At 35.0% G+C, this 10217-nt stretch overlaps 1 protein-coding gene across 1 annotated transcript; it reads left to right on the top strand.

Annotated features, from left to right (window-relative positions):
* The first annotated feature begins 6250 nt into the window (after window positions 1–6250).
* Window positions 6251–9881, top strand: LOC107784207 (exocyst complex component SEC15A). Its single transcript, XM_016605290.2, has 2 exons — window positions 6251–6604; window positions 7377–9881. The coding sequence occupies exon 2, from the start codon at window positions 7392–7394 to the stop codon at window positions 9765–9767; it is 2376 nt and encodes a 791-aa protein (XP_016460776.1). The 5' UTR covers window positions 6251–6604; window positions 7377–7391; the 3' UTR covers window positions 9768–9881.
* The last annotated feature ends 336 nt before the right edge of the window (window positions 9882–10217 follow it).

The following is a 10217-nucleotide window of genomic DNA, read 5'->3' as shown; positions in this document are numbered from 1 at the left end:
AGAGTCAACTAAATTTGTATCTTCAATGTCCTTGGCTGACTCTAGTGTTACTTCTTGGACATCGGCATCCTTAGATTCTAGTTGGATAGATTGTTGGTGTTCCACTCTAACCTCCTCCATTAGCACCTCAATTTCAGTGTCTAATTCATGCTCTTCTTGACTACTATCCCCAATATTTGCTTGTTGAGCATTAAATGCTTTAACTAGTTGACTCACTTGTGCCTTCAGGTTGCAGATAGTAGCATCTTGCCTTTCTATCTGCATGTGTCTTTCATCATTTTGTTCCACAAGGTAATTTAGCATATCCTTGATCTCTTTCAGATTATCATCTCCGGGTTCTTTATTCCTATTACCTTCACAAGAAAAAGTAGAACCATCAAAGTAAGGGGTTGGGAAAAGATAAGAAATATAAGCACAACCATGAAAGTGACCATCTCAACCACCACACATATCACATACATTCCACAATAAGATTGAGTTGGTGCACATAACTCGCTCTCGGGAGTATTTTCACTATTTTGACCCAGGTGGTTTCCGCCACAATTCACACAAGGAAGATCAATAGAAGAATTACCAACATCAAAACTCTCATATTCCAGGATGCCATGTTTCTCAAATTAACAAGTAAAACAAAAATAAAAAAAATCAAATACAACAAAACAAAAATAAAAGTTCAAACTTGCAAGCTAGCACTATGTATACCTACAACTACACCGTTCGTTCCCTGGTAACGGAGCCAAAATTTGATCACGTCCAACCCTAGTCCTAAAAAGGATAAGCGGCCGCTGCAAATATAATCCGGTCTAAAAGTTCGGAGTCAAATCCCACAAAGAACTAAGGCTTAACTATATCTGTTTAATATCACTAAGAAGACAAGTTTGAACAATTTTCTAAATTATAAAGATTGAGATTTATATTTCTAACTAATTAACTAGCAAATACTAGAAAGTGGTAAAATTATCAACTAACGAGACAAAAGGTTGGAGCCTAAATTAAGGAGGTATAGAGTTATGACTTCCCCAATTATCAGAATCCTTCCAAGTATGTTCCCTATAATTTCGCCGATGTATTCTCTACTGATCGTGAGCACTTTAGGTGCCGTAATTATCTCTCGAGCAACTACAACATTTTACTAGATATATTCTCTCGAACTACGCTAGTTGGCTTCATCTAACCGCTCACTATGGCCACATCAAGGCTTTGTTATTTCTAAACTTACCTTTAAACCCACTGTATTGATTTCTCACATACGTTAGGAGTGACGTTGTTCAACAACTACCTAAATATGTACTCTCTCTCGAGCAGCACATAATAAATAGGCACAATCAATTGATGGTCATTCAATCAACAACAATAAACACGTAGTTGAACAAGTAGAGAAATCCAACGACTCAATTATATAAAAACATAACAAGTATTTCTCCTACAAAAGATTCCATCAAAACCCTAGATAACAAATTAGCTATTCATAATAGTATGCAAAAATACACTACTAGAATTCATAACCAATAATAGAAATAAGAAGAAGGAAGTGAAAAACACGTAGAAGAATTCTCCGCCTTGCTCCTAATGTGTTCTTGCCTCCTTAGGTCAAATCTCTGGTCTCCTTAGCCTCCTTAGGTCTAAGTTATGTCAAAAGTCTGTCAAAGGTGTTCAAAATACCGTTTTTCCATGTATATATACCAAGTAGGGTCGGACCCAAACAATTATATCTTCTCATACGCGAAAAAGGACACTTTTCCAAGTCAAGACGTCCGCGGCCGCTAATTCAATCGCGGATTTTGGCCAGTTTCTACCTCACATCTGCGACCAGTGCGTGGCCGCACACTTGTCGCGCATTTTTCACCCTGGTTTGTTAGGAATTTGGAAAATGTAAAACCTGAAAATTGTAGCCCTTCAAAAATTAGCTTTCCAACCATATATTGTGCAACTCAAATGGAGCCTGAGAGAAATATTATGTGCATTTTACTAGATAGTGCGCAATATGCCTATTCGATTCTTTGTTCGTTCTTAACTATCATCTGCTGATCCCCGAACACGATCCACGCTTAATTTCTTGGGCTTTTACTCAGACTTCAAAACTCCAAATCACTTGAATTCATTCCATAACATCTATATAGCTCGGAATCACTCCTACAAGGCATAAAATACACAATTAGTGCAAAACACTAACAATTAAAGCTCAAACTCAATTAAAGTGCAGTAAATTAGAGTGTAATAAGCGACTAAAATATGTAATTATAGCCTATCATCAGGCAACTTCCTAATTATTAATTACTTATTTGAATTGAGTAAATAACTACCCCTTCTTCAAATAATAGATAATTAAATATTTTAATTTAAAATTAAAAACTAATAACTAATTAAATAAGTTTTGTCCTAATAACTAACACATGGCATTCTCCTACGTTGCCACTTGTCATAATCCTAGGCTAGACTTCCTTCTTTTTAATAATATATAGATAGATAAAATAAATAACTTAATATATATAAGCAAAATTTATTTACGTGTAAAGGTGAAAATCATGTTTTTGCATCTTCAAGCATCTTTCTTTTCTTATAGATATTTGAGGATCGAAGATAATTAGATAACAACATAGCGGTTAAATTTGAGTTTAGGTTGGATGATATATTGGATAATCCTAACACGTGAATAGAAGTTGTAATTGTCTTTAATTTAAAAAGTATAACTAAAATTTATTTTTAAATTTAAAAAGTTAATGTAAAAAATCTGTAATATCTTTTAGAATGATACTTAGTTAATTTATTAAGAAATATCAGGGAAAAAAGAAGGGGATGCAGATCACATTTTGGGGGATGGGAGTTCGTGGGATGTTCCTTAATTTTAGGTTCTTACGCAACTTTATTTCTAATGGTAACTTCCTAATTATTAATTACTTATTTGAATTGAGTAAATAACTACCCCTTCTTCAAATAATAGATATTTAAGTATTTTAATTTATTATTAAAACTAATAACTAATAACTAAGTTTTGTTCTAATAACTAACACATGACATTCTCCTATATTGCCACTTGTCATAATCCTAGGCTAGACTTCCTTTCTTTTAATAATATATAGAATATAGATATAGATAAATACCCTTTTATTATTAATTATTGCATAAATTATCCTTAAATTATAATATTTTATAAATAATATATTTACCAAACCGTCATATGGTTTAACTAAATTGGGGATACTTTTTAAATTCGAAAATGGCTCAAATATGCCATCAGAATTTAATAAATGGCTTATTTATGCTATACTTTAAAAGTTGGATATATTGATGCCACCAGCGTTACATTATTGGTTCATATATGCTGTTATTCATTAAAGGAACCCTGCTATTACCAGATTTTTCCACATGGCATTATCTAAATCCTTTAGCACTTACCAGTCCCCTCCCCGCTCACCCTCTCCCACTTTACGAGTGGCATATATGAGCCATTTCATTAAGTTCAGTGGCATATTTGAGCATTTTCCCTATTCTTTAATCGATGCATGACTTTCGACCTTTTAGCATCATATTCCTATATAAAACCTTCGTTTTTTCTAATTTTATGTGCTAAACTCATATTTTTATGTAACAAATTTATAAGGACAAGTTTGTCCGTTATATTATAAAAAACATTATCTTTTTATGAAAAAATTATATTTTCTTATTTAATTTAATTGGACTATGAATCTAATCCTATTTTACATCATTCACAAATTTCTTGTGCATTAGCTCTTAAAAAGACTTAAAAAATTACATAAAAATTATTTAAGAAAAAAAGAGACAAGCTTAAAAGAGAGTACACTAATGAAGTGTAGTTGGGGTATGGAAGTACATATGAGTGTGTGAATTAAGAGTGTATGTGTTTTAATGGTGAATTTGGGGTGTTACAATGGTTAGGACATAGTTATGGCTTGGGAAAAAGTTCAAATACACCATTGAACTTGATAAAAATGGCCAAATATGGCATTGAACTTGATGAAAAGGCTTATCTATGCCACACGTGAGGGGGGGGGGGGTGAGGGAAGGTAAGTGATGAAGGTTTTAGATGATGCCACATGGCAAAATATGGTAGTAGTAGTAGAGTTCCATTAGTGAAAAATGGCATATATGAGCCAATAGTGTAACGTTAGTGGCAAAAATATATCCAACTTTTAACGGATGACATAAATAGGCTATTTCTTACAGTTCAATGGTATATCTGAACCTTTTCCGTTTTTTTAAGCTAAGTTCATGTATATGCCCATTATGAAAACTTTACCCTTTTCTTTCTTTGGGTTGGTGGGGTGGGGTGGGGGGTAGGGATGAGGTTAAACAATAAGGGGTCTTGGATTTGAAGACAAGTAATGGTGAGATTAATTATGTTAAAGTTTAGTGGGATTAATATGCTGGGATAAGAATCCTGGTATTATTTCTTATTGACTGTTTGATATGTTGTTTTAATCCTGAGATTATCAATTTTACTGCTTTATCCTAGAATAACTTATCATGAAAGGCAAAATACATAAGTACCCATCTGACCTATGGCCCAAATCCCCCTTACACACTTTCTGTGGACGATAATAATATTACACACGCAACCTTTCTAAAGTGTAGCTAGTACACACCACTTTTTTCTTGACCAGCTTTTCAAAATATGTGTAAGGTCACGCGCCAATAAGGTCGTGACACGTGTCCTAACTCAAGAAAAAAAAAGAAAATACTAAATTTACACCAACTGATAATATTTAAAAGAAAACAAACAAAAAAGAAACAAAGCCCCCTCCCCCACGTTTCTCAACTTCTTCTGACCCCCCATACCCATCGACCTCCTCCTCTAAACTCCAACAGCCATGGAAAATCTCCACCAGAACAAAATATTAACATGAATCAAGAACCTATCCATATAATTGAAGCACCCAAACTTATCAAATTTTGAAATTTCTATTTACCAAAATTAAAATCAAAATCTGCAACTGTAGATTCAAAATCTGCAACCAAAATCAAAGTCAAACTTATTTTGGCCCTTTATTCCGGTCATACGCTCCTCTCATTATAAAAGAAAAAATAAAAAAGGAAAAGAAAAAATTTAAAAATGACTAGTTTACCGACAAGCTTCTAGAGTAGAGAAAATGATCGAAGTAATTAACAGCGAGATACGCCGTTAATGGCTGGAAATAATAGTGGCGTTGTACCTGCGCCACAAAGTTCTTTCGCCAGAGTATATTTTAGCAAACAAAAGAAATAAAAATATAACATGCGTCGTAAAGTTCTTTCGCCGGAGTTTATTGTGGTATCCAATGAGATTGAGTGAACAGTACCTTGAGGAAAAAGAAATGGAGGCTAGAAAGATATTTTTTGGTAAAAAGAAAAAAGATAAAAAGAAAAGAATAATGTAGGCCATCAGATCGACTTTATTAAATCTGAGCCGTTGGAATAAAGCTGCAGATGGGCATGTTGACAAAATATGTATAGATCTGACACGCTCACTTTTATTTATTAAACACGCGCGCCTCATCTGGCAAAAGTAGTGTGTCTTAGATACACTTTAGAAAGATTGCGTGTGTAAAATAATTTTTGTTTGCAAAAAGTGTGTAAGGGGGATTTGGGTCATAGGTCAGGTGGCAACTTATGTATTTTGCCATCCTAAAATTACTATTCTAATTTTCACCCTTTGGCAAGTATAAGTTACTCTGGTACTATATTTAATCCTTAAATAATTTATTCCAGGATTAGTAACCAAATAAAGAATAAGGCGATACTAAATTATTATCCAAGAATTATTTTTGCTTATCCATCGTACCAAAACGGCTCCTTAATAGTAACAACTTATTTGGATGGTTGTTACCTATCGTATTGTTACTTTAAATATAATGTTTGTTTTGATTGTTACTTTAATTTTATTGTATCGTATCGTTAAATTCATAGTTATGTAACGACGAAAAATGCCACTTTATTAAACGATGGATTTGATGTGGTGACGTCGTTTCTTTGCTTTTTTTCCTCTCATCTTGCCCTTCTTTATTATTAAATAATTATATTTTATTCTTTATCCTACTTTTTTATATAATAATTCTACTCAATATCTTATTTTTTCTTAGTAATATTGCAAGTTTATTCTTGTTTGTGCGTGACATCATGAAACGATACAAACAACACAATCTATTCAAACATTGTATTCATCAAACAATACAATAAAATACATTATGAAATGACACGTAATAACAAGTCAAACAAGCTGTAACATAAATCCCTTACGGTAGGTGTCACACCTAAACATGTGCTGGGAGTTATTGGCTTTGCTTCAAAGGGAAACCATCTCTGCTCCGTTTGACGACATTGATATTCAGTACACATGTTGTCCGAATAAAGAGAAAAAGGAATAGCGAATAAATCAATAATAAGAAAATAATTCCAGCTATTTTAAAATTCATTTTATTTTTATTATTATTCCCAAATCAAACCTAAAGAACATCTGAGAAAACAGAGCACTGCATTAGGTGCCGAACAGAAAGAAATGCCACTGAAGGAAATCACAAGGTAGCAAATCTACCCAAGATTCTTTATTTATATCAGAAAAGAGAAAGGCAAAAACAGCACTTTCTGGAACCAGTTCTTCTAATTTTGGGTAAGTAGTGAAATCCCTTATCTCATTTCAGCTTCGTTCTTGTTTCGTTTTTTTTTTCCTCTCCTGATTTTGTTTTCATTTTCCATCAAGGGTAAGTTTTACAATGTAGACCCATTTGGGTCTTTTTTGCACATTGTATGTGATATGACGATCTTGATTGTATTCAGTGTTTTTTACTCAATTTTTGCGTTAAAGTTAAAAACTTTATATTTTTTGTTGCTAATGGCGTTGCAGCTTATTTGTGTGTTATGTTCAGATTTTGGTTTATGCTTTGAAATTTGATGATTTTGCTGTATTTGCTATTTGCTTGCTTACTGGGTTGAGATTAAGTAAAGGAGGTTATTTGCTTATAACATTGATTGCTTATATTGTTTGTTTGTTTCTTCCTTCTATGGGTTCAATCTAATATAGTGGCTGATATTTTCTTATGTGGACCCAAAATTGAGGTATCCTGGCTTATTTTTTGTGATATGGTGATTTTAGTGTGTTTAGTATTTCTTGTTTCGCTTAATGTTTGAAATCTAATTCTGCGTCGATGTTAAACACTTTGCTAATTGTCCATTTCGCTGCCTTTAAAAAAAAATTAAACATCTTGATTGCAGAGAAACTAGTAAGATATGGATCTGTGCATTTGTACAATTTTTTTATAAGATGTGAATTTGTACAAGTTGTTTTGCAAATGATGTGTTCTTTAAGCTTCTTACTCTGGTGGAATCTTGGGTAGAAACTTAGTCACATATTGACTGAAGTCTCTTGAATTTGAAATGTGAAGGGCGAGGTAGCAACCATGAGTGCTAAAACCAAGAGGAGAACGGCCACAGAAAATGGAGACACAGCCACAGCAGAAGATTCTGTTCTTGTGACTATGATCAATAATGGGGAAGATCTAGGTCCTATGGTCAGGCTTTCTTTTGAAAGCGGGAAGCCTGATGCCCTTCTACAGCAGCTTAAGAATGTCGTCAAAAAGAAAGAAGTTGAAATAGAGGAGCTTTGTAAGCTTCACTATGAGGAATTTATTGTTGCAGTGGATGAGCTGCGTGGTGTCTTGGTTGATGCAGAAGAGTTAAAAGCTGAGTTGCAAACTGATAATCTGAAGCTGCAAGATGTTGGGAGTACCCTTCTTTTAAAACTTGAAGAGTTTCTTGAATCTTATTCAATTAAGAAAAATGTTACAGAAGCGATTAAGATGTCAGGCAACTGTGTCCAAGTGTTGGAACTTTGTGCCAAATGTAACAACCACATTTCTGAAGGTCGGTTTTACCCTGCTCTGAAGGCTGTTGATCTCATTGAGAAAAATTATTTGCAGCATATTCCTGTCAAGCCACTCAGGACTATGATAGAGAAGAGAATACCACTGATCAAATCGCACATTGAGAAGAGAGTAACTAGTGAAGTTAATGAATGGCTTGTTCACATAAGGAGTACAGGAAAGGATATCGGGCAAACAGCAATAGGATATGCTGCATCTGCTCGTCAGAGGGATGAGGATATGCTAGCCCGTCAAAGAAAAGCTGAGGAACAAAGTTGTTTGGGTTTGGGAGACTTCACTTATACCCTTGATGTTGAAGAGATTAATGAAGAATCTGTTCTAAAGTTTGACCTAACGCCTCTTTATCGAGCATATCACATTCATGGTTGTCTGGGGATCCAAGAACAGTTTCGTGAATATTACTACAAGAACCGCTTATTGCAGCTGAGTTCAGATTTGCAGATTTCCTTGTCACAACCATTTCTAGAATCCCATCAAACCTTCTTGGCTCAGATTGCAGGTTATTTCATTGTCGAGGATCGGGTATTAAGGACTGCTGGTGGGCTGCTCTTGCCAAATCAGGTTGAGACAATGTGGGAAACAGCTGTTGGTAAAGTAACATCACTCTTGGAACAGCAATTTTCCCACATGGATACTGCTAGCCATCTCCTCATGGTCAAGGATTATGTGACTCTTCTTGGGGCAACCCTCAGACAGTATGGTTATGAAGTGAGCCCAATTCTTGGGACTCTAAATAGTAGTCGAGAAAAATATCATGAACTTCTTTTGGCGGAGTGTAGGCAACAAATAACTGCTGTAGTCACCAATGATACATTTGAGCAGATGGTAATGAAGAGGGAGTCAGATTATCAGGCAAATGTCCTATTGTTCCATCTACAGACCTCTGATATAATGCCAGCTTTCCCTTTTATTGCTCCATTCTCTTCCATGGTGCCTGAATGCTGTCGCATTGTTAAGTCATTCATCAAAGATTCTGTCAATTATTTATCATATGGGAGCCAAATGAACTTTTTTGATTTTGTCAAAAAGTATTTGGATAAGCTCTTGATTGATGTACTGAATGAAGTCCTACTTGAGACTATTTACAGCGGTACTACTGGTGTGTCTCAGGCAATGCAAATTGCTGCAAATATAGCTGTTTTAGAAAGGGCTTGTGATTTTTTTCTTCAACATGCAGCCCAACAATGTGGCATTCCAGTCCGTTCAGTTGAAAGGCCTCAAGGCAGTTTAACAGCTAAGATTGTCCTCAAAACTTCAAGAGATGCTGCTTATATTGCACTGCTAAGCTTAGTAAATGCGAAATTGGATGAATTCATGTCACTCACAGAAAATGTCCATTGGACAGCAGAAGATGCACCTCAGAATGGCAATGAATGCATGAATGAGGTCGTTATATATCTTGACACCCTCTTGTCCACTGCTCAACAAATTTTACCTCTTGATGCTTTGTATAAAGTTGGGATTGGAGCTCTTGAGCATATCTCCAATTCAATTGTGGGAACTTTTCTCAGTGACTCGATAAAGAGATTCAATGCTAATGCAGTAATGAGCATCAACCATGATTTGAAAGTATTGGAGTCATTTGCCGATGAGAGGTTTCACAGTACTGGGTTGAGTGAAGTTTACAAGGACGGCAGCTTTCGAAGTTGCTTGCTAGAAGCTAGACAATTGATAAACCTCCTTCTAAGCAGTCAACCAGAGAACTTTATGAATCCTGTCATAAGGGAGAAGAACTATAATGCTCTAGATTATAAAAAGGTTGCCACTATCTGTGACAAGTATAAGGACTCAGCTGATGGACTCTTTGGAAGTCTTGCAAGCAGAAATACAAAGCAGAGTGCCCGTAAGAAATCAATGGATGTGCTGAAGAAGAGATTGCGGGATTTCAACTGAAACTTGTGATAAAATGAATAAGAAACTAGCTTTTTCTGTTAGAAATCAATGAATTCTTTATTTCTTCTGAGTTTTCTCCAGAAAGATTCACATTAATTGTATCTTCGTTCTCAATCATGTTAGCACTAGTTTGGTTATTTGGAGAAGCACTCCTCCCACTTCCCTCCCTTTTCCTTTCGTTCCAGATCAGTTTTGCAGAGAGGATGCCACTGACTCTATTTGAAAGTATGTCTTCATAGACCATTTACGTGAGACAAAGTGCAAATGGAGTTAGTGGAACTCCAGATGCATTCCGTATTAGATCAATAACCAAATATCTTCTTGCGTTTACCCCATGATGCAGCTCCCTCTATTAGCGTACTTACATTTTTTTCTTATTGCAGAACTACAAGACTCAGTTACCTGTTTTCCCTGACTAATTTATTTATCTCATTCAGTTTAGAGAATACA

The sequence above is a fragment of the Nicotiana tabacum genome, chromosome 20 (assembly GCF_000715075.1).
Source record: "Nicotiana tabacum cultivar K326 chromosome 20, ASM71507v2, whole genome shotgun sequence".
Classification (NCBI taxonomy): Eukaryota; Viridiplantae; Streptophyta; class Magnoliopsida; order Solanales; family Solanaceae; genus Nicotiana; species Nicotiana tabacum.
This window is presented reverse-complemented; position numbering and strand designations above follow the sequence as displayed.